At 42.0% G+C, this 25453-nt stretch overlaps 2 protein-coding genes across 2 annotated transcripts in view; both read left to right on the top strand.

Annotated features, from left to right (window-relative positions):
* Positions 1–283: 283 nt before the first annotated feature.
* LOC105026146 (cytochrome b-c1 complex subunit 2, mitochondrial) lies at positions 284–8080 on the top strand. Its single transcript, XM_010897407.4, has 14 exons — positions 284–378; positions 1884–1976; positions 2405–2554; positions 2667–2731; positions 3123–3179; positions 3273–3397; positions 4986–5083; positions 5201–5258; positions 6422–6517; positions 6704–6903; positions 7081–7161; positions 7235–7311; positions 7460–7613; positions 7763–8080. Exons 1-14 carry the CDS (start codon positions 346–348, stop codon positions 7844–7846), a joined length of 1371 nt encoding a protein of 456 aa, XP_010895709.1. The 5' UTR covers positions 284–345; the 3' UTR covers positions 7847–8080.
* A 4624-nt stretch (positions 8081–12704) lies between these two features.
* The window catches only part of mosmoa (modulator of smoothened a), a 32245-nt gene continuing 19496 nt past the window's right edge, over positions 12705–25453 (top strand). The window contains exon 1 of the mRNA XM_010897408.4: positions 12705–13771. Within this exon, the coding sequence (XP_010895710.1) occupies positions 13666–13771 (106 nt within the window). The 5' untranslated portion in view covers positions 12705–13665. The remainder of the gene's footprint in view (positions 13772–25453) is intronic.

The following is a 25453-nucleotide window of genomic DNA, read 5'->3' as shown; positions in this document are numbered from 1 at the left end:
TATATACTGCCAATATCACAAACCTAAGATATACATATGAACATAACATATTAAGCATCCAGCCAAACATTATTTAAAAAATAATTTGTTGTTATTGAAAAGTTGTCTTCAACTGTATCTATGAGGTATTTTTTTTAAATTAATCATAAGCGTTTCAAAGGTGCTTTTGGAATGCTGCCTTAAGGATGATTTTAGGCTGGTTACACGTTTTTCTGCTGCACTTTAACTTAAAATTAACTTTATTTAAAAGTTGTATTTGTCCCATTTTCGCGGTGCATTGTAGGTAGGACATCGGGTCTGCCATATCGGCCTTTTGCTGTGGCTGAGAGATAGGCGACGAGAGTAATGAAAGGGATCCGAGCTCTAAGTCATCTCTCCGTGAGTTTCGTTATTCTATCCCATTAGACATTTATTTTAGAAAAAGTTTTGTGCATTATTTCCTTTTGGGGGTCACTCGGAACGCACCCCGTAGACTCAGCGACCTGCTGCTAGCCAGCAAAGGTTGGCTAGTAGTACTTGTTTTGAGCGGATTGGTTAAATTGCTTCTCAGTTAGCCTAGCTTACTTTCCTCCTGACTTGACCGAGAATCTTTCCAATCAGTTTTACGAAACGCTCATGTCTATCATCAATTTCAAATTCCACCCCAAAAATACTATAGATTAACGTTGCTATTTGCTATATATTAACATGTTGGCATTTGCATGCTCTATGTTAATTTACTGTAACTAGCTAGTTGGATAGCTTTGCATGTAGCGCATGCCGGTTCCAAATCAACCCATTGAAGGTCATTGCTGTTCTGAGTTCCATCTATCACTGACAGTCCTATCCAAGTGACGTGTCCTGGGATGGGCAATACGCCTATAACATAATTGATCTCCGTTTCCATATATCACTGACTGCTGGTAAATACTTTCCCGCATTGCCCGTGGACCACCTATTTTAAGATTAATGCACTGTAAATGAAAGCAATTTTTCGCAAGTGTACATTTGCTTTTTCATAATGGGTTACCGAGATTATATAAAATCAATAAGTCACCTTTTCATTACAGTTATTTATAGTACTGCTTCCTTGCACAAAGAAAAAGATCTGACACTTTGCATGACTAACCACGCCACCTGCGTTCATTATGTTTGCACTGTTATTGTTAAAAACGACTGATCGATTCATTCGTTTAGTTTCATTCGGAAAGGAGTAACTTTCAGCAGTTGAAACATCCAAATCTACCTCCTGTAGACTGTTTCCAATATGTCAGAAAGTTATTTGTTTGTGGCCAGCATTCTTTGGCCATCCACTACAGATGTCTTCATAGGTCTAACAGGTCATTTGACATTGCTGTCCTAACCAGTACAGTATTTTTTGTGTACCCAAAATTCTTTCTAATTTTGTCCTGGTGACACCACTATTAGTATTTGTTTCTCAAGCCACCCGTTTTACTATCAGTGGAGCAAGCTGGCAAATGGAGCTGTTGCCAAATCCAGTGAGAAGCAGAGCAAAAACGTCTTATCCCCTGACAAAATGCTGTTAGCTTATAGATGTCCTCCAATGTAACTGATGGAATTGCAGCATTAACAGCAACAATGAATATGTAATTATCGTTTTTGATTTGATTTCCTCACACTAGGAGCACTGAGCTCACCTATAGTACCTCAAAGGGTGCTGATTGTCATTGTTAAACAGTAGCCAGGCCCCAAACTAACACCTACTTGTCACAACCAGACTGGTATACCTGTAGCCTTTAAATGTACGCTCACATGATCAGCTGCTTCGCTAGGCTATCTTTAACTGGGAATGTAAATTTCACCGCATTAATGTAATAGTGTGTCACATCATTTTGTAATTTCTTTGCAGCTTGGTGTTTCATTTGTTGTAATTTCTCTCCCAGAGACGATGCTACGCAGCTGGGAGGAGCGGTGCCCTGACAGAGCCCTTGGCTGGCCTGAAGGCTGGGGTTCCCCTTCCTCCCCAGAGTGCCCAGGTAGGCTTATGTCACATCAGCCAAAACAGGGTTCTAGACTGAAAGTTATTAGTTGAATCTGTGCGACTGAGCTACGCATTCCACATGTCCACCTCACTCAAAACTGTCTATTTTTGGATGAGGCTAAAGTAATTTGGTCTGACAGTTAATTACATTATCCTCATGATTCCTGTTATGAAAGTATCGGCCAGCCATGGAGTTGTCTCTCTCCACAGATCCTTCTGCTGCGTGGAGCAAGCCACTCTCCCTCTCCTTTTCCCTCTTTTTCGAATACTCCTGCCGGAAACATGCATTCTGATCGTGCATCTTTTTTAAATCCGGTGGAGGAGAAAACAGCCTGAGCTGGGTCCATAGTTCCCAAAACAAAGATGCTGCCGTGTGGTGTTCCAGCTGTGACATCTGGACTCTTCCCACCTGTGCTGTTCTAGGTGTCCAAGCTACCTAATGGTCTAGTGATAGCGTCGCTGGAGAACAACTCGCCCGTGTCCAGTGTTGGTGTGTTTGTGAAAGCTGGCAGTCGTTATGAGGCAGTGGAGAACCAGGGAGTCTGTCACATCCTGCGCTTGGCAGCCAACTTGGTGAGTTGCGTTGGTTTTTAATTAGATGTGCCGTTTCATCATTGCTTTACATTTGGAGTTTGAATATTTTTCTTCTTCTTTTTGTTTACATTGTCACCATTGTTGTTTTCAGACCACTAAGGGGGCATCTGCTTTTAGGATCTGTCGTGGTGTGGAGGCGGTGGGGGGTGGTCTGAGGTCAGTGACTCACCGGACAGAGTTTACTGTATTTGCCTACTGAACGGGAGCAGGTATATAGAAGGAAGTGTACTAGTCAGCTGTCTTAACATCATGTCACCATTGTCCCCATGTGGAGTGTTACGACTTCCAGTTAATATACCCGGTATGTTGCTGTCTACCTTACCATCGTTGTTCCCCATTCCATTAAACGCAGAGCGCCGGCTCCCTACTGATAGTGAAACAACCTCTTCATCCAGAAGTTCAAATGTTTAGAGGTTTCATTCTGTTGAACTAAAGTCGTGCAGAATATGCAAAATGTGAGAAGCGCAGAGGAACGCAAGAACACTGGGCTATTCCTGTTTTCACCACTAAGGATGATGCTTATGTGTCATACGTTTTGTTTTCACAGTGTAAGGTCATCGAGGGAGACCATGGTTTACTCTGTGGAGTGTTTGAGAGACCACGTGTGAGTGCACATCTCCCTTAGTCTGACTTGATAAAATTGTGTGTGTGTGTGTATTGCCTTGACAAGGCCACTTTTGTGCGTCTGAATCCTCAGAGACACAGTTATGGAGTACCTTATCAATGTGACCACAGCCCCAGAGTTCCGGCCGTGGGAGGTGAACGACCTGACCTCCAGGGTGAAAGTGGACAAGGCCCTTGCCCACCAGTGTCCACAGATAGGTCAGATACACTTCATTGCTTTTCAGTCTACTTGTCCAGCACATGCTAAATGAATCATTTTTATGTGATACATAATTTATGCTTCAACCATTTTCTTTGAACTCACATACAATAAAGACATTAAATGTTACAGAAATCAGTTGCATGCTTATTCATATCTTTTGCTGGAAAAAAGGCATAAAAAGTGCATGAAGAGTTCAGACTCAAACTTATATTGTACAAAAAGTAATACAGTTTCAATCAGAGGGAAATATAAATCATACCGGCTCTATAAACAGGATATAAGTTTGCACGACGGTGAGGATGTTTCGAAGCGCCTACCAAGCGTTGGTGTTATCATACGTAGTCTCTACTATGCAGATATTTAAAGTTATTTCTAAGGAAGACATCACCCACAGGGGACCAAACAGCAATCAAAATCACTATCTTGGTTAGCAGGGGCGAAGGCAAAAGTATGTTTTCATTTTCTTCCCAATGCGTTTTGTGTCCTGTATGAAAGGAGGACTGTAAAGTGACTTCTCAAGGCAGCTACGGGACAATAAACACTGCAATCCTCATTCTCCATTCATAGCCAGCTGGACAATTCTGGGAACATTTGATTTCTATTTCCAAACTGTCATCATGTGTCATCAATGCTTTATTAATAGTCTATACAGAGGAAGAACTGTCTGCATTGAATGTGGGCGTCTGCCTGGCTGCTTCAAGATTATCCTAGTTTCTCTTCGACCTTGCAAATCCTGCAGAATGTTGGACCATTGAACATTTTTATTCCTAATTATTTGATTTTGGTTTATTTAATGCTCGCAGTTGTTTTTCCATTATTTTGAAAACATAATAGCTTAATTACCAACACTATAAACACATCTGGCCAGTGTGTGCTCCTTGGCAAACATTTCTGTTATGGCGACGCTTCAGGCAATATTAGTGGTGCATGGCTTGCATGTGCCATCTATTTAGGTTATTTGACATAAAATGAAGAAGCTTATGTACTTAGTATTCATTTTAACTAGGTTAGTTGACTGACTACGTTGCTCAGGGCCAGGACAACAATATTTTTCTCCTTGCTGGCTCATGGATTAAATCTAGCAAACTTTTAGTTAATGGGCAGATGCTTTAACACTAGGGGATCTGCTGTCTGTGTATCATGTAGTTATTTGATGTGTACCTTTTGACACGGTGAGACTATATCCACCTTCCTTATCTGTCCTCCTCTGCCTTTAGACTGTCAGAAAGACTGTCAACATTGGAAGTTATTTTCCTAACTTCTTCAAGGCAGAAACTGGCTAACTAGCTTCCTTTCCTAAATACTGTTTTTAGCGGTAACACCAACATATGGTCCACACGCAAAAAATATTTAAATGCTGTATTTTGCTCTTCTTTTAAATGAGTATTGGATTCAGTCATTGCTATGTAGTATTGCATTTTCCATTTCTCCTTTTCAGAAACCCCTGTCAGTTTTTTTTTTCCTCCTCAGTTTTGGCTAGCTGGGCTGAGTAGGCAGTTAGCATACCAATCCTGTGCCTATATTGAAAACACTGCTTTCTGTTGTCTAACACACTTTCTTAACTTTTGGTGTTTTTCTCTGAAGGTGTAATTGAGAAATTACATGAAGCTGCTTACAAAAACGCCCTGTCCAACTCCCTGTACTGTCCTGACTACATGATTGGCAAAGTCACTAGTGAAGAGGTAAGACAGTTAATAACTATGTTAATACCTGTGTAAAAACTGTTAGTACAGGCGGTTTTACCTTGCTTGTCACTGCATTACTTTTTAAAACTGCTATTATGTCATTGTCCCATTTAGCTGCTGTCCTTTGTCAATGACAATTTCACCAGTGGAAGAATGGCTTTAGTCGGACTAGGTGAGTGGTTCTGTCCAGTAGTCTTTTCTATCCAATTGTAAACGTTGTAGCTCCTTTTATATGCTTCTTGGGCAGTGTTAAGATTATTCCCATGATGTGTTTAATGTCAGGAAGTAATTCCTGCCGTTACTTCCATGCATGGATATTGAGTGCACGCTTCAGGAACCACCCAGTTGGTTGTCATTGGGGGTCATACGTAAACATCACTCTGCAGTTTAATTTTGTAACCCCTCACTCTTTCGTTACATTTCTATTAAGGAACATTGGCGCAAGCTGCACATTGTACATGGCATTACAATTAAAACGTGTTTTTGGGTGGCAAAAATCTGGGTTTTGGTCAAACTTTGACGTGTGTTATACTCATGATTTCTGTAGTGTCTTCCTACCTTTGTACTCAAATGGGCTACATTTTACAATGCTTAATTTGAGGTGATTGAGGTGGAGTCATAAGATGGCAATTATCATACTATTATTATTGGTCTGTTTGTAGCCAAATATACCATATTTTATACATTACCTGGTGTACCCTTTGAAAATTAGTCTCAATAGTGGAAACCGATAAGGGGATGGTACAGTTGTTGAGCTTACTTATCACTCAATTCCAGCCCACAAACTTCTCCTCTTATCTGATGGTGCACGTCAATATAAACTGAAATGTCATTAAATGGTAATGTAGAATAATCCCTGGATTAGCTTGCACATATTTTGATTCACAAGATGTAAGATTATACATGGTACTGTATCTCTATAATAACATCTCTGTAGTCATAGCACTCACCACATTATCCATACCAAATAAGCTTTGTTAAAAAGCTTCACCCCATCAGAATGCCAAATATAAGCTTGTTTCATTGTAAAGGAAGTTGCTTTTTGTAGATGAAACTCTAGATGAATCCGGGACAATCACATCAAAAATTCCACCAGCATAGAATTAAACACTTTAAACTGCAGCCCTCTATCTACATGGGTTTGGTGGAGGCTGATGATTGGCACTTTAATAAAGCATTATGAATGACTGTATAAACTGGTAATACTTTGTGGAATGTGTGTGCGTGTGATGAAAGCTCTATAATGTAACCCTTGTGAGGGGGACACATCACTAAGTGGCACATGATGGGTTTTTGTTGACGATCTTGTTTGACCTGTTGGTGCCTACTGCTCAGGTGTGAAGCACTCTGTGCTGCAGCAGGTAGGAGAGCAGTTCCTCAGTGTCCGCACTGGTGCTGGATCCCCTGGGGCCAAGGCTATATACCGTGGAGGTAAGACCCAAACACAGAGTTTTTTTTTAATTTTTTTTTTAAATTTTTTTAAAGCAATGCACATGTGCCTGCTGAACTTCATTGCGGTTGGGGGGAGGTGGGTGCATTTATTGGTTGCCACCTAGGATGGGTTGTTTGTGTGTTAGCCCGGATGGTGTTTAACAGGTTGTGTTCCTGTCTCTGAAGGTGAGCTACGGGTGCAGAACGGAGACAGTCTGGTCCACACACTGATCACCAGTGAGGGAGCTGTGACTGGCTCAGCGGAGGCCAATGCCTTCAGTGTCCTGCAAAGGGTTTTGGGAGCTGGTCCACATGTCAAGAGAGGCTCCAATGCCACCAGTAAACTGAGCCAGGGAATTGCCAAGGCAACCACACAGCCCTTTGATGTAAGTGGCATTGTTATTGGTGACAAGGTGATAATGTACAGTATATTTTTTTTCTAATGGAAGTTGATTCTCTACATGGCTGAATGCGAGTTATTCACACACAGCAAGTTAGAAGGAAAAAAAAAATGTTTGAGGCCAGTTGGACATTTCCCAAATTCCCCTCTGTCCCATATGCAGGCCACTGCATTCAATGTCACATACAGTGACTCCGGTCTCTTTGGAATCTACACCATCGCCCAAGACGAATCTGCAGGAAGGGTGAGTTCAGTACAGTGTAGCACTAAGGACATGTTTTATTTCGGTGTGCTAAAGTTGATTTCCGTCTGCACAGGTGATCAAAGCCGCACTTGCTCAAGTGACAGGTGTTGCCCAGGGTGGTGTATCCGAAGAGGATGTCACAAGAGCAAAGTAATCTCACTGATTGTTCATTTCGTTGACCATGAGACCTTGCTATTTCTCGTTTTTTTTTTTTCTGCTAGTAACTCAAGAACCCTTATTTCATTCGATGCCCTTTCTTCGATTTGACTTGTGACTTTGCTCCCATCTGACCTGGTAGGAACCAGTTGAAAGCAGACTACCTGATGTCCATAGAGAGTTCTGAAGGCATGTTGGAGGAGATGGGAGCTCAGGCCCTATCCAATGAAGCATACCTTGCGCCAGACACTGTGACCCAGAGCATTGACTCTGTCAGCCTCGTAGACGTTGTCAACGTGAGTACACTTCTAAATCCACAACAACAGGCCTGTTACTGTCCATTTACCGTTATTAGTAATATATTAATATTCCAAATGTGAATTACCCGTTTGAAAATGTTTTCCAGGTTAGATGTTTGGATAAGTGTATTATTTTGTTTTTCCAGGCTGCAAAAAAGTTTGTGGACGGTAAGAAATCAATGGCAGCTAGCGGTCACCTGGCCAACACACCTTTTCTGGATGAATTGTGAAAAGAAACCAACAATACAACAAAACTGTAAACATTGTGATCTGATTTTGCCTAGCTGTGTTCTCCAGAATAAATAAAAATCTGGCTCTGATATGCAAATTACTACTTCTCAAAGCAAATGATAATCCTTTGTTGTCACCAATCATTTTGAATTGAAAAAGAACAACAGTAAAAAAAAAATGTCAATTTCACTGTATATGTAATGTAAATTCATTAAATGGTCTATATACATTAATGGTGGGATTCTGATTTTATGAGAGGTGAGTGGACATTCCTCCTAGGTCATTAACAGTTGTTCCTCACATCTCCACCAGAGGGATACAATGAGCTAACAAAATCTGTGTGGGGCAGCAAGGCCGTTAAGTGATGTTTTCCAGGAACAAGATAAAATAATAAGGTGGTTTTGAAATGAAGCAATGATTGTTTACAAATAATTGAGTAATATTACCTTGTGCCATTAAGAATAAACTGTACTTCAAAAAAGGCTAGCCATATAATACTTTTTCCCCGAAGTAGAAAGAAACAGAATGCTGAGACTGTGGTGTTGAGTCAGTGGTTAATTTCTGCTGATTACATTGCTGTGCCCTAATTATAATCATGTAAAGAGCAGACCATCAATTACTGACACCTTACACATTCCAAGAAAAAGCTGATTTTATTTACGAAGAAATGACAGCATGTGCCAATGAGAAACAATTAAAATTGATTGATGAATGTGTGTCACTACAGTCTTTATACTAACGTTTAAAAATATAAATGAAGTATATAGTTGTACAGAACAATGAATAGGCTTGTTTGTTTTAACAGAAAGAACACACAGCAGAAAGAACACACCGCAGAACACTAAAATATCTGTCCATCCTCCACTCCCACCCAACATTTTGAATAGAGCTTTGATAAATATAAGTCTTCGTGTCAGTCGATATTCAGACCCCTTCACTTTTTCCACATTTTGTTAAATGGCAGGCTTACGCTGAAATGTATGAAATAAGATTTGTCCCCTCATAGGTCTACATACAATACCCCATAATGCCCAAGCACAAACAGGTTTTTAGAAATTCTTGCAAATGTATAAAAACCCTTGAAATATCACATTTATGTAACTATTCAGACTCCTCTACTCAATACTTTTTCGAAGCACCTTTGGCAGCAATTAGTCTCAAGTCTTCTTGGGTATGATGTTACAAGCTTGGCACATCTGTTTCTCCTGTACTATGCAGATCCTCTCAAGCTCTGTCAGGTTGGATGGGGAGCATTGCTGCACAGCCGTTTTTAGGTCTCTACAGAGATCCGCCGATGTACAACCATATGCTCAATTGAGTTCAAATCTGGGCTCTGCCTGGCCCAATCAGGGACATTCACAGACTTGGTTGTGTGCTTATGGTTGTTGTGGTGTTGGGAAGGGGAATTTGCACCCTGTCTGAGGTCTGGATTGCTCTCGAGCATGTTTTCATCAAAGATTTGACTATGTCATTCCCTCAAAAGGTCACCTTTGACCTGTTTCACAGCCCCTGCTGCTGAAAAACCTCCCCACAGCATTATGCTGCCACCACCATGCTTCATGAAGATGGTATTGGCCAGGTGATGAACGATGTTGGCTTTCCTCCAGATGTGAAGCTTGGCATTCAAGTCACAGAGTTCAGTCATGGTTTCATCAGACCAGAGGAACATGTGTTTCTTGAAGGGGGCTATCATGTGGGTGATAGCCCACTTGGGGCTACACAATAGCCCCATTTTCTGAGGAGTGGCTTCTGCTTGGCAATTACCATAAAGGCCTGACTGTAGAAGTGCTGTGGGTATTGTTGTCCTTCTGGAAGTTTCTCCTATCCAATTTTGGTCACATTCCTGACCAAGGCCCCTCTCCCCCAATTGCCCAGTTTGGCTGGGTGGCCAGCTGAAGGAAGTGTTGGTGGTTCCAAACTCCTTCCATTTAAGAATAATAGATGGCACTGTGTCTCAGGGCCCTTCCCTGCATCTGTGCCTTCACACTACTGTCTTGGAGCTCTCGTGACAGTTCACCTGACCTCTATGCTTTGGTTTTGCTCTGACATGCACTGTCAACTGTGGGATCTTATAATGATAGACGTGTGCCTCTCCAAATCATGTCCAATTAATTAAATGCATCACAGGTGGACTCCAGTCAAGTTGTAGAAACATCTGAATGATGATCAATGGAAAGATGCCTTTGAGCTCAATTTCGAGTGTCACAGTAAAGGGTCTGAAAACTTGTATTGATATTAAAGCAATATTTCAGTTTTATTTTTTTAAATAAATGTGCATATAGGAAAAACCTGTTTGCTTTGTCTTCATGGGGTGTTGTGCGTGGATTGGAAAATTACAATTCAACCCATTTTAGTATACATAACAAAATGTGAAAAAAAGTGAAGGGGTCTGAATACTTGAAGATTGCAATTTTCTTTGCTATTTGTCACTTGACTTTACTGGTTGAGTAGCTTAACGTACTGTAAGGAAGTATGTTGTCACTTCACACCAATATACACTCACCTAAAGGATTATTAGTAACACCTGTTACATTTCTCATCAATGCAATTATCTAATCAACCAATCACATGGCAGTTGCTTCAATGCATTTTGGGGTGTGGTCCTGGTCAAGACAATCTCCTGAACTCCAAACTGAATGTCAGAATGGGAAGGAAAGGTGATTTAAGCAATTTTGAGCGTGGCATGGTTGTTGGTGCCGGACAGGCCGGTCTGAGTATTTCACAATCTGCTCAGTTACTGGGATTTTCACGCACAACCATTTCTAGGGTTTACAAAGAATGGTGTGAAAAGAGAAAAACATCCAGTATGCGGCAGTCCTGTGGGCAAAAATGCCTTGTTGATGCTAGAGGTCAGAGGAGAATGGGCCGACTGATTCAAGCTGATAGAAGAGCAACTTTGACTGAAATAACCACTCGTTACAACCGAGGTATGCAGCAAAGCATTTGTGAAGCCACAACACGCACAACCTTGAGGTGGATGGGCTACAACAGCAGAAGACCCCACCGGGTACCACTCATCTCCACTACAAATAGGAACAAGAGGCTACAATTTGCACAAGCTCACCAAAATTGGACAGTTGAAGACTGGAAGAATGTTGCCTGGTCTGATGAGTCTCGATTTATGTTGAGACATTCAGATGGTATTCAGATGAGTCAGAATTTGGCGTAAACAGAAAGAGAACATGGATCCATCATGCCTTGTTACCACTGTGCAGGCTGGTGGTGGTGGTGTAATGGTGTGGGGGATGTTTTCTTGGCACACTTTAGGCCCCTTAGTGCCAATTGGGCATCGTTTAAATACCACGGCCTACCTGAGCATTGTTTCTGACCATGTCCATCCCTTTATGACCACCTTGTACCCATCCTCTGATGGTTACTTCCAGCAGGATAATGCACCTATGTCACAAAACTTGAATCATTTCAAATTGGTTTCTTGAACATGACAATGAGTTCACTGTACTGAAATGGCCCCCACAGTCAACCCAATAGAGCATCTTTGGGATGTGCTGGAACGGGAGCTTTGTGCCCTGGATGTGCATCCCACAAATGTCTATCAACTTCAAGATGCTATCCTATCAATATGGGCCAACCTTTCTAAAGAATGCTTTCAGCACCTTGTTGAATCAATGCCACATAGAATTAAAGCAGTTCTGAAGGCGAAAGGTTATCTGTTGTACATTTTAAATAACACTTTCCCCACAGGAGGTAATGTGCCTCTTATCAGGCTTTTATTGTAAATAAGAATTGGTTCTTAATCAACTTGCTTGTTTAAATTTAGGTTAGACAAAATTTGTTTGTATTTGTATATATTTGTAAATTTTAAAATTGTAAATTTTCCTCTAAATGAGACCATTGGAAATTGGGACTTGGTCAATTGCTGTGCATCTGCAACACTGCCATGCTAAATATCAGTGAGTCTGGTCAGTCATTACCTCCAGGTCATTTGAGGGTATCCCAGAGATTCCAGACCAATATTAAATTATAAATTTGTCCCCAAGCTATTTCTCAAGCACTGACAATAATCAGAATTGTCTTAAGTACATTTACACATACCCAGTGTTAGAAATGGTGTTTGACGTGCTGCTGATGGTCGACAAAATATATTGACAGAATACACATTGTATATACATTTAATGTAATTTCTTTTTATACAGAGATGATTTGTGTGGTATACCCTATAGTTTACAGTATTTTACAGTTTATGTGCACATTTACAACTGGCAACAACAAGAAATTGATGCATAGTGGCTAGTAAAACCTCCCTTGTTGGATCGGAACAGAGGAAGAGACCCTGAGAGGAGCCAGACTCCAAGGCGTGACCATTTTGGGCCACATCCATTTTGTTGCATGTTTACATGACCAGTGGGTCAGTAAATACAGACGGGCTGTATCCAGAGCCTTTATGCAGAATTTAGATCAGGTGGTTCATAGTAATATTACAATGAAGAAAATTTAGCAGTAATTGCCTTGTTTCGCATCAAGTACAGAATCAAGAGTTTAGGGATGCTCCCAATCTGCTACAGGAGTTGTTTCACACTTGGCCTAGTTAGTGTCTGTAGAGAGCGGACTGACAACATGGAATATGCCACATATAAGCAAAGTTTGGGGCTGAGAATCATTAATGCAACATACATTTTACACTTGTACTTTATATTACTCCAACTGCAAGAACAATGTTTTTATATTGGACAATTATTCTAATTTAGGACTAAACTGTTTTATTTTCTCTGATCACAATAATCAATTAATCAATGAATGCCAACGAGTGGTTTCATCAAACCCCTCTACACGGTCCCATCTGGCTGAAACGACTCTTAAGCAAAATTTAGGAAGATCTCGCGAGACGACAGCGGATGCCTGAATACGAGACTGAGTGTGTGAGAGGGCTGTTGTGTCTGTGGAACGCACTGCGTGGGGGTGTTCGCTACTTCGCTTGATGTCATTCGGTTAAAAGCAAGGGGCAGGGTGAACGTTGGAAAGCATAACCACAACATTTCGTTCACCGTTTGGAGCGGCTGTAACAATATCATACAATTCTACGAAACCCACAGACCCTGCTCGAGCTGCCTTGGTTCCGAGTTCGCTATGTCTGCCCGAGAGCTTGCTAGCTAGCGGACTTATATACAGATGCCATTCCAGCAGCGTAGAAGAAGGGGCATGAATAAGCAAGACGGATGATGGGCTCTCGTTTTCCTGACGGGTAGCTGACGTTAAAGCTTGGCTGAAAACAAGGACATTAAATTCATTTTTTTCCCTCTGCCGAGTTTTTGTTTGTGAGATGCTTTAATCGGGCTTATTGAAATGGGGTTTCGTGCGTCAAGCAGCCCCTGGGCCGCTGTTCGACACACGGTATCCGATTCTGAGTGTGGGAAATAGCTATCCTGCTGGACGCAGTTTCCAAATGCGGCTGCGGCTACGGAGCGGATACGAGCGAGAACACAAGCGGCTGGAGTCTTGGGCCCTGACGTTGCGCGAGCTCCTATTGCTTTATCGAAGGAAAATTCGGGTCGAAAAGATGGTCGTTTGATATGATAAATTTTTTTGCATGTGGTTTTTAGCCATACATGTTATCTGAGGGTTTGTTACCTTGCTGCAACTGCAGTGTGGCGAATGAATAATGACAGACTGAATCACATAGCCAGTCTCCTTTGAAGGGGGGCGAGGTGGACTGAGGTGGACTGATAACCATCTAAACGGATATCTCAAAATTGTACCTCGGAGATTATTGTAATGTAACGGTCTCCTTGGTCTTACCTATAACTTTACGTAACGTACTTCATATCGTCTTATTTTAAGCACCCGGACTTGAGCTGGAAATATGGATAAATTAACAATTATATCAGGATGTTTGTTTCTGGCAGCGGATATCTTTGCAATCGCCAGCATTGCAAACCCGGACTGGATCAACACAGGCGAATCTGCAGGTAATTGGACAAAATGTAAACTTTTATCTTGGACACTGATTTCTATTTGCATTTAACGTCAATTGTTACTGGATCACCAGGAATTATTCCACCTTGCATTGCTTATTGGGCTATACACTGATTAAGCGTATGCTGCATTCATAATCCACAGGACAAAGATCCACCCTCTAGCAATGTTTACATATTGGCAGATGCGTCTTTTGTCCTATACAGCTTGCTCAGAACTATTTATGTGGTATTTTATTTACCATGTCTTTACATTGTGTTACTGTAGACTTTTCCAAGTAAAACAGAAGTGTGTTAATAATATTGACAAGACCAAGTTCTATGGTTATTTGTCGGTGGCAGTTGTTTTTGTAAATAGATGTTTCTTGGGAACATTTTACTTTTTTGTAGTTACTACGTCAGTGAGCACTTCGAAATCAAACTTAATAGTTAATTGACAGACTTGAGAAACTGTTACAAGTGTTGAAAACGGCGTCCCTATGAATTGCCAGTTGGTCTTTTTTATTGTAGTCACCCATCAAAACAGATCCTCACGTCATTGTAATAGACAGATGCTCTTCTTGCTCCCCCCCCCCCCCCAAACAAAAACAAAACAACAATGTGGCCCATCAGAAACAATTTGGTTTTCCAAATATGCTTTTCTCTGTTCTCTAATAAGTGGATGGATGTTTTAAAACACTGACTCTGTATATTTCACTGGATTTATCTTTTAATCAGATATTTTAATCAAGTCAACACTCTCACACATTAACACATAAGCCACAGCACCATTCATTGCAAAAAAAACAACTTAGAGATTTTTTACACCCTTGCTGAAAATTTACATTTTAATTATTTAACCGATGCTCTTATACAGAGCAGTTTGGGTTGCTTAATATGTATTGCTAGTAAGCATATTTCCCTCCATAGAGCAACAATCACCAACTTCAGTGCTAGTAGGTGAAAAAGTCAAGTTGCAAGTCTTGTTGCCATTTTTTGGGGTTTGACCCAGTGTTGTTTTGGTGTGCGTTACCATGGACTGCAACTGGTTTTGCACTGGGCGATGGCATTGGTGGACAAGCTTTCCACTTGTGGTGCCATTCTGAGGCCACAGTGGAGATGTGATGGATTTACAGAGCTCCAGGTACTGTGCTTTTTTCATGTGTGGTTTTGCTGTCATCCAAGATTTGTTTAGGTCAATGAAAACAAGTAAAAACAAAATATAAAGCTGCTTCATTGATGCCAGTATGCTCAATAGCAATAGTGGGAATGACCGAAAGTGGTTTAAATGATAGCCGTGACATCCTTGAATAATTTATTGGAAGAGGCCAGCGATATGGAATGTGCTGTCTGGGGATGTGTGCAGTAAATACAAAGCTGGTAAGTGGTTAATAAAGTTTTTATAATAAACAAGCTTACTTTGAAATGTTTGAACTTGCCCAGCTAGCTCTGTTTTTAACATGTTTATTCACCTAGCTAGCATTAACAATAACTTGTAAGGTCAGAAGATCTAAGTAACTAGCATGATTACACTTAATATGGCTTCTTTTGTACACATCTCAAATTGTAACTTTATTGCCAGCTAAACAAAATTATAACCTGGATTGTAATTAAGAACTGTGTGAGCAGAGCTGAGCTGAGCTGAAGTATGGCTTAAAAAACAAGCCAATGTCTACTAGCTAGTTACCAAGCTTATGCAGCTTATGGTAGCTTATGGTAACGTTAACTAGTTACCCTAATATGTGAAAAAAACACCTAATGCTTAGATTTGTTTGAACTGTTACCCAGCTGTAAATTGCTCTGGATAAGATTGTGTGCTAAGTCACTAAACTGTAGCTTAGACTTCAAATTGGATGAACAGTCATTGTTCTTCTTGAAGCAATGGATAAGTGATTCTAGCTAAGTTCTAATGGGGAGTCTTGAGCATTCTATGACTGATTTATCTCTCTTTAATTTTGTATTCTGTTATCTTCCTTCTCCATCCCATGAAGGCAGCTGTGATGTTGAACAGCCTGTTCCGCCACCACCTCAAGTACCTCTGCACACTAAAGCCCATCCACCTTGGATAATGCCCCACCGGCTGTCTGGCACATCCTACCTTATTCCCTCTCCAGCCAATCTACCCTGTTCCCCTGCCAGCCCATCCAGGCATCTTCCTTACCAGTTCACTACCAGCCAAAAACCGTCAGTAGAGTTTGGACCTGTACTTTGTTGCAGGCCAATGTTGGTTTCATTTTGTGGACACATGGAGCTACCACAAGCCACAGTGGTTCATAGCATCCACAGCAGAAGTGCTAATGTGGATTCTAATCATAAAAGTAAATATATTCTTGCAAAACGGAAGCAGGAATCTGGCAGAGCAAGTTAATTAAAGCTTTGACGGTGGTTCAGAGCAATCACAAGGAACTTACAGGAAAGAATGGCTGAGGCCCTGTTGACTTCCACACAACCATATATGGAACAACACATTTTCTATATATGAAAGAGAATGGATGCCAGAGAGTTAGGTCTGCAGAGGTAGTGTTGAAATCTGCTGAGACTTGGCAGAAAATGTCAGCTTGTAATTTTGGAACAAGTGAATCCTCAGCATCCTGGCACAACTTGTGGACACCCTTGCCTTGTTGTGTTCACCCCCTGATTCCTATCTTCTGAGCCTGGGCCAAAACTAGGTAGAGTAGGCTGCTGTACCATTGTCACCTCATGTCCACTTTCCCTACAGCACTTGGCCCTGCTGCCAAATCCTATTTTACCATCACACTTCTCATAGTTTTTCTTGTAACTTTTTTCTACTTCTGTACAATGTTTACATTTATGTGGCATGGTTTCATTTGCACTTTGGATTTCATGCACATTTTTCTTTTCCTTAATTATTTCTTTTTATTTCCTCTGTTTAAAGTTTACGTTGTGAGCATACCATCCTTTAAGATAAAAATACACTTTAAAGTAATCTGTCATCCATCCATCTTCTTCCGCTTATCCGGTGCCGGGTCGCAGGGGCAGCAGTCTAAGCAGAGATACCCAGACTTCCCTCTCCCTAGACACTTCCTCCAACTCTTCCGGGGGGACACCGAGGCGTTCCCAGGCCAACCGGGAGACATAGTCCCTCCAGCGTGTCCTAGGTCTTCCCCAGGGTCTCCTCCCGGTGGGACGGGCCCGGAACACTTTCCCCGGAAGGCGTTCCGGAGGCATCCGGAGCAGATGCCCAAGCCACCTCAGCTGACCCCCTCTCGATGTGGAGGAGCAGCGGCTCTACTCTGAGCTCCTCCCGGGGTGACCAAGCTTTTCACCCTATCTCTAAGGGATTGCCCAGCCACCCACTCATTTCGGCCACCTGTATCCGGGATCTTGTCCTTTCGGTCATGACCCAAAGCTCATGACCATAGGTGAGAGTAGGAATGTAGATTGACCGGTAAATCGAGAGCTTTGCCTTGCGTATCAGCTCTTTCTTCACCACGACAGACCGATACATCGACCGCATTACTGCAGAAGCTGCACCGATCCGTCTGTCAATCTCCCGTTCCATCCTTCCCTCACTTGTGAACAAGACCCCTAGAAACTCCTCCACTTGAGGCAGGCACTCTCCACCAACCTGAAGTGGGCAAGCCACCCTTTTCCGACTGAGGACCATGGCCTCGGATTTGGAGGTACTGATTTTCATCCCCACCGCTTCACACTCTGCTGCAAACCGTCCCAGTGCATGCTGAAGGTCCTGGTTTGAAGGGGCCAACACGACAACATCATCCGCAAAGAGCAGAAATGAAATTGTGTGGTCCCCAAACCTGACATCCTCCGGCCCCTGGCTGCGCCTAGAAATTCTGTCCATAAAAAATTATGAACAGAACCGGCAACAAAGGGCAGCCCTGCCGGAGTTCAACAAGCACTGGGAACAAGTCTGACTAACTGTTGCACAGCCATTTCAACCAAGACAGCCACACAACATCCAGAGACTTGAGGTACTCAGGGCGGATCTCATCCACCCCTGGTGCCTTGCCACCGAGGAGTTTCTTGACTACCTCTGTGACTTCAGCCCGGGTGATGGACGAGTCCACCTCTGCTTCCTCAATGGAAGACGTGACGGCGGGATTGAGGAGATCCTTGAAGTACTCCTTCCACCGCCCGACGACATCCCCAGTTGAGGTCAACAGCTGCCCACCTCTACTGTAAACAGTGTTAGTAGGGCACTGTTTCCCTCTCCTGAGGCGCCGGACGATTTGCCAGAATGTCTTCGAGGCCAGCCGATAGTCCTTCTCCATGGCCTCCCCGAACTCCTCCCAGGCCCGAGTTTTTGCCTCCACAACCACCCGGGCTGCAGTCCGCTTGGCCACTCCTTGGCCTGATAGGACTCCTTCTTCAGCTTGACGGCATCCCTTACTTCCAGTGTCCACCACCGGGTTCGGGTGGTGCACTGCCGTTCGGCCCGTAGGCACAAACAACAGTGAGAGACCTATCCCCGACCTGTAGGCGCAGGGAAACAATCCTCTCGTTCACCGGGGTAAACTCCAACACATGGCGGCAGAGCTGGGGAGCTATAAGCAAACCCACACCAGCCTGGCAACTCCAGAGTTGTAAAGAGTCCATCCTCTCTCAAGGAGTGTGGTTCCAGAGCCCAAGCCGTCCGTGGAGGTGATCAGGCACTCGCATACGAGCCCCAACACCGTGCCTGGCTCCAGGGTGGGGCCCCGGCTGCGCCATACCGGGCGACGTCACGGTCCTCAAAATGTTTTCCGTCATTTGAACCGCTATTAGTTGTTGACCTTGCTGGATTCAAACCGGGGTCTTCTATGTGAGAGGCTGTATCTTTAACCACTACACCACTAAGCTATACAGTGGGGAGAACAAGTATTTGATACACTGCCGATTTTGTAGGTTTTCCTACTTATAAAGCATGTAGAGGTCTGTAATTTCTATCATAGGTACACTTCAACTGTGAGAAAAAATCACATTGAATGATTTTTAAATAATTGATTTTCATTTTATTGCATGACATAAGTATTTGATCACCTACCAACCAGTAAGAATTCCGGCTCTCTCAGACCTGTTAGTTTTTCTTTAAGAAGCCCTCCTGTTCTCCACTCATTACCTGTAATAACTGCACCTGTTTTAACTAGTTACGTGTATAAAAGACACCTGTCCACACACTCAATCATACAGACACCAACCTCTCCACAATGGCCAAGTCCATAGAGCTGTGTAGGGACATCAGGGATAAAATTGTAGACCTGCACAAGGCTGGGACAATAGGCAAGCAGCTTGTTGAGAAGGCAACAACTGTTGGCGCAATTATTAGAAAATGGAAGAAGTTCAAGATGATGGTCTATCTCCCTCGGTCTGGGGCTCCATGCAAGATCTCACCTCGTGGGGCATCAATGATCATGAGGAAGGTGAGGGATCAACCCAGATCTACACGGCAGGACCTGGTCAATGACCTGAAGAGAGCTGGGACCACAGTCTCAAAGAAAACCATTAGTAACACACTACGCCGTCATGGATTAAAATCCTGCAGCGCACACAAGATCCCCCTGCTCAAGCCAGCGCATGTCCAGGCCCGTCTGAAATTTGCCAATGACCATCTGGATGATCCAGAGGAGGAATGGGAAAAGGTCATGTGGTCTGATGAGACAAAAATATAGCTTTTTGGTCTAAACTCCACTCACTGTGTTTGGAGGAAGAAGAAGGATGAGTACAACCCCAAGAACACCATCCCAACCGTGAAGCATGGAGGTGGAAACATCATTCTTTGGGGATGCCTTTCTGCAAAGGGGACAGGACGACGGCACCGTATTGAGGGGAGGATGGATGGGGCCATGTATCGCGAGATCTTGGCCAACAACCTCCTTCCCTCAGTAAGAGCATTGAAGATGGGTCGTGGCTGGGTCTTCCCGAAACACACAGTCAGGGCAACTGAGGAGTGGCTCTGTAAGAAGCATCTCAAGGTCCTGGAGTGGCCTAGCCAGTCTCCAGACCTGAACCCAATAGAAAATCTTTGGAGGGGGCTCAAAGTCTGTATTGCCCAGCGACAACCCCTAAACCTGAAGGATCTGGAGAAGGTCTGTAAAAAATCTCTGCCGCAGTGTGTGGAAACCTGGTCAAGAACTACAGGAAATGTATGATCTCTGTGATTGCAAACTACGATTCTTGTTCCAAATATTAAGTTCTGTTTTTCTGATGTATCAAATAATTATGTCATGCAATAAAATGCAAATTAATTACTTAAATATCATACAATGTGATTTTCTGGATTTTTACAGACTTCTAGAAAAATTACAGACTTCTAGATGCTTTGTAAGTGGGAAAACCTGCAAAATCCATTTTAACATCTTATTAACCAGTAGTAGGTTGGCTCAGTAATAGACTGAAGATTAACTTTACAATGCCAAAGCTATTTCATTTCAAGGCACAACAATGTTTGTTTTTCTTTCATTCGTGAATGACATTGATAAAATAACTATCCATATAGGTGACGGTTACGGACCTTTCCATCTAGTGAAAAGACAAGAGAATCGTGGAAACCCCTACGATTTTACTGCGCAAGGGGTTGTGGTCTATATTACCTTAAAAAGCATGTGTACTTCGAAAATCCACCAGAAATAGTCGCAATATAATTGTAAACAGTTTTATTTTAGGCTTACTATAACGTAGCTACTGAAGCTTATAGACAGCGAAAGTTTTTGTCTATCCTGAACAAATCCTAATGCAAACTTTGTTCTGTCAGAGGCAATGATCAAACACCGGTCACTCACATGGAAGACTGTGTCTCTAACCAATACGCTGTTTATCAGTCAGGCACTCAGTAAGAGACATTCACTCTTCTTGACTGGCAAAAAATTTATTGAAATATAAAGGAGACTCCGTGTGCTCAGGGCTGTAACTATAAAACGAGTGTCTCTGGTTGCCTGTGAGCATGGATGTTTAGTCGAGTAGCACATACATTTTAGCTAGGTTTTGGAAGTAAAACAATCTTGTATGCGTGTTGAGTATTGCATAAACAATGTTTGCAGTAGCACCTTCACAACTGGTGGCCAAGGACAGAGACAACCAGGTGGAATCAGTACCCCATTGCAATACAACCGGGAGGACTTTAAACAGAGGACAGCTAGTAGTCATCAATACAGATAGTCTTGAGTTCTGCTTGATACCCATAAAATTACAGAGAGCATTTCTTGGGTCCAAAATGATACTTCAGCATATAATCGAGACTGTCCCTAGTTCCTCATCACATAAACTAATGCAACATAAACAATTGGGACAGACACAGGACAACCTGACCATTGTCCCCTCGCATAGAACTAATAGAACTACTGCATCGTAAAACTAGGAACCAAAGACACTGGCCTCAACGATAACCAAGGACAAGGCCAACCAGACAGGAAATAACTCAACCCACTCACACATGCTAAGATCAAAAGGCGTATCTGAGGCCTTCAGTAGAAAGGTTATTGATCCCCATGAATCTGGGAGGAGTTACCAAGCCATTCCCAAGCAATTTGAAGTACTTTGTTATCACTGTCCGAAAGATCATCTTCAAATTCTGAAAATGCCAGACCACCCAAGGTAACACAAAGGGATTTGCAGACAGGCCACAATGGCAGATGTTTGCCATAAACAAACCATTGCCTTCATACAGAAGAACCTGGAGGCGGTGACGTTGGGGTTTGGGGCTGCTTTGCTGTTTGCCATAGTTAAGTCATGAATTCCATATTGTACCAGATAATTCTTGAGGAGAATGTGAGAACATTTGTAAGAGAACTGGACTGAACTTGAATCTTGTACAATCTTTTTCAAAACACAAGCAAAGCAGACACAGAATGGCTCCAAAAGAAAGGGTCCTGAGAGGCCTTGTGCAAACAGAGAATATTGCCATAGTATTTTTTTATGTAATTATCGCAATCCATGTGCCACAAGCCGCATCACTGAAGTAATTGCGCAGCAAGGAGGGTTTGATAGTATTGACAAGACCCAAGTGCAGATGTTTACCGTGATCTTAATGCAATGTTGCATGGGAATGGATTGCTGCGAAAGTATTTAATGCCTCTATTGAAATGAAAGGAACTCCCCTGCATATGACTTGATGCAATCTGCTTCCACAAAGCCAGAGGGATAGCGGTGTAATACTGTAACAGCCTACTCTTGGAGCTTTCTGGCCAGTTAACAAGTGGAAGATGATGGCCTCAGGGATACCATTCAGATTGCATCAGACAACTCAATGTTGCAACCTGTCACCAATGAGAGCCCTCCACTTTGTGAGGACAGGTGCTGTAAGTAAATAGAAGTTCTAAAAGAGTATAGGTGTGAAAAAATACACTGGGTGTTAACTCACTGGAGACATTAGTAAGTAACCACAACGTTCCCTGGGAACCGCACACTACGTCATTGAAAATGACATCACTGACATTTCACATTCTCTGACCACCATAACACAGAAATCTTTGCTCAGCGAATGTAGGGCTACCTTAACGTTGGAAGCATGAAAAACATTATATTTCATAACTTTTGTTCTGAACAAATAAATCAAGATTCACTACAGAAGATATGGTTCACAAAAGTTTGACCGCACTAGTAAAACCTCGTAACATAACATAAATTACGTAAGCAAACGGTTTTACATCTAGAAATTTTATTAAACTTGCCAATGGGCAACAGAGCATGTGTTTGAATGGAAACCTGTCATATGTCTTTCGGCTTTTCTCACCCAGAAATTGGGCTGTTTTTGGTCTTTCACTCCCAACAATCACATTTATCAAAGTGACATTATTTTCATTGGTTGTGGTAGTAGCAGCGGAGTAGTAGTAGCTGTTTAGCCTTTGTGTGAACACCTTGAGAATCCCACTCAGTCCTGATGTTAATTTCGGGGTCAGCCAGACTGATCAGTGAAGTACGGACAACACATGGGAACAGATGTATTTTGGTCATACTTTTACGTAAGCCTGTCAAAATTTCTACACGTCACTTTGTGTCTGTGGAAATCAATTAAGGTGTCCCAGAGAAGATATCCATTAACATACAGCTCGCATTGAGATAAATTATGTAAAATATATCAGACGCTCTTTTCCAGAGTGAGTTACAGTAGTGAATGCATGCATTTTCATTCTTTCTCCTACAATTATTATTTAAAATACAAGTTACTGTAGAAATACAAAAAGTAAACCTGGTCAGTGGCTGAGGACTTCAGCATGATCTTTCTGTGAAGTCAAAGGGTGGAGAAACCGGCATGTACCTCCAGGCCAATTAGAATGGCGGATTGAGCAGGTTGCCCACAGACATTTATCTTCTATCAGATATTTAATTCTTAGGGCTTGTTTACATTACATCACTTTCCAAGTCATATCGAAGAAGACTCCAGATTGAGACACCACCTTCTGAGGTAGTATGTGCCGAAGAACAGCTCATAGCTGTTGTACAGTATATTGGCTATATACCACACACTCTCTTGGCTTATTACTTAGAGGTGCAGTTTGTTGAATCCTGCCTATAGTACATTTGAGACTCCTACCCCTTCCCATACCAAACAAGAGGGGAATAGAATTAGCTAGTCCAGGGTTGTTTAGGGTGGGGTGATAGCACAGTGTGTTTGAAGCAAGTAATGAGGAGACAATTCAATGCAAACTGATAGATGGACTGGCGAGGAAGTTAGAATGCTCTCCGATTCATTCGTGTCATGTAATATGCTTATTATTATTTATTTTTTCAGGAGTGGCTTTCATCTAGCCACTTTAACATGAATGCCTGATTAATTGAGAGCTGCAGAGATGGTCTTTCTGGCTGGTTTTCTCATCTCTGCAGAGAGAGACCATCTCTGCAGCTCTCCATTAATCTTAAGTTCTGATAGAGTGGCCATTGCTTCTTGCTGGCCAGCTTTAGGAAAAGTTGATTGTCCCAAACGTGTTCCATTTCACAGTGATGGAGCCAACAGTGCTCCTGGGAACATTCAATGTTTTAGCAATTTGTAATTACCTGCCTCAGATCAATGCCTTGACACAAATGCTCTGACATGCACTGTGAAGTGTGAGACTTTATATAGACAGGTGTGTGCCTTTTTGAAATCATGTCAGATCAATTTAATTGATTGGTGGACTCCAGTCAAGTTCTAGACACATCCCAAGGATGTTGAAATGACCAAGGATGCATGTGAGCTCATTTTGGAGTGTCATGGCAATGTGTCTGAATACTAAATTGGCATCCATTTTATAAAAATTATTGTTTATGCTTTGCTATTTTTTGTAAATGGATGGCAAAAGTAGACAATTTATAAATTAAGTCTATAACACCACAAAACATGGAGAAGGTGGTCTAAATACTGTCCGAAGGCACTGCAGATGTAGTCTACAAAAATACATCTGAATAGTGGATAAGTATAAGGATGGGTACTCATATCCCTTGATTCTAGCCCAGAACCTCCTCTCTGCTCATCTGTTGCAGTGAAAAAACGTGACTTTTGGAGCTAGCCCCTCAGCTGCAAAACAGGTATGACGTCATACATACAGATGACAAACTCTGACGCCTGTGTATAAACTCCTACGCCACGCCTCGGCTGTGGCTCTCAAAAGCAGCACATGTACACAATGGTTGCTAATATCGATAGCAGGAACCACGATAGAAGACAATACCGTTGTTTCAAAGAAACCTTTGCCAAAACAGTCACTCATAGTGGCGGAATAAATTCAAACACACAACTATTTATGTTGTTTCAAGACCGCGGACAGTAAATACTGTCAGAGTAAAAAAAAATTGTCATGTACCCAGTGCTTCCAACTGCAACGCCATTACCTTCGTTTTTACCACATAAGCAGTGATAAAAAGTTTAAATAATATTTTACACATCATTCAAAATAGTATGACTGAGATGGAAACAAAATGTCGACTCACCATTACTATTATAATATTTAAAAAGATCCATTCTCCTGTCTTTCCTTATTAAATGAGTAATGGCATGTTCATGTAGCTTGTCTTTTGATTTTAAATCAGAAAGATGTTATTTTTTGATTGAGTTCAAAGCCAGGGCTGGCAGTCGGGCCTTCGCCATCGTTCTATACACTCACTGCAAAAGCTAGGCAGCTAGCTAGGCTCAAGATTGAGAAAACAAGGTGAGGCTCGCTGTTAGCGCTGAAGTAGTGAGGTATTCTTGTAGCATCATACAATACACTTCGAAAGTGAGGTTCTGGAAGTAAAATACCCATTGTTTTGAGCCGTAGAGATACTAAATATTAATTATTCCTATATTACTCTATGTAGACATTCTGTCCTTTGTCAAGATATACTGAAACAATTTGTAAGAGCTCACACAAAATGCACACGTGCCAAATAGTGTGAAGTAGATCTGCTGCTTGAATGATTGACATAGGCCCCAAAACATTTTTGTTTTTTAATAAAAAATGAGGGCTCTAATGCATGATCGGAATTACAGATGAACAGATCAGGGGCTATGTTGTAGTTCTTTTTTTGGTAAAAATATTTTGAGATCAGGGGCTACACATAAAAGATCCAGGGCTATAGCCCCAGACGACCAGACCTAATGACGCCAATGAGCATTGAGCCCAACTAAATTATTTTTACCAAAAGCCTACCAAAGAAAAATTCTGATTGGATATGTTTTTCTCTTGGATGGTAATCTTTCTTTTTCCAACACAAACTGAGGAAATTCAGTAGGAAGATGATTAGAATTATGACAAAAAACAAAATGTTTATCTGTATAGTGAGGGA

The sequence above is a fragment of the Esox lucius genome, chromosome 11 (assembly GCF_011004845.1).
Source record: "Esox lucius isolate fEsoLuc1 chromosome 11, fEsoLuc1.pri, whole genome shotgun sequence".
Taxonomy (NCBI): domain Eukaryota; kingdom Metazoa; phylum Chordata; class Actinopteri; order Esociformes; family Esocidae; genus Esox; species Esox lucius.
This window is presented reverse-complemented; position numbering and strand designations above follow the sequence as displayed.

Excerpts from the sequence above, each read along its gene's own strand:
- LOC105026146 (XM_010897407.4), top strand. The coding sequence starts at position 346 with ATGAAAGGGATCCGAGCTCTAAGTCATCTCTCC. Across the intron at positions 3,398-4,985 it reads CCACCAGTGTCCACAGATAG|GTGTAATTGAGAAATTACAT; the intron begins GTCAGATACACT and ends TTTTCTCTGAAG. Across the intron at positions 7,162-7,234 it reads AAGACGAATCTGCAGGAAGG|GTGATCAAAGCCGCACTTGC; the intron begins GTGAGTTCAGTA and ends CCGTCTGCACAG.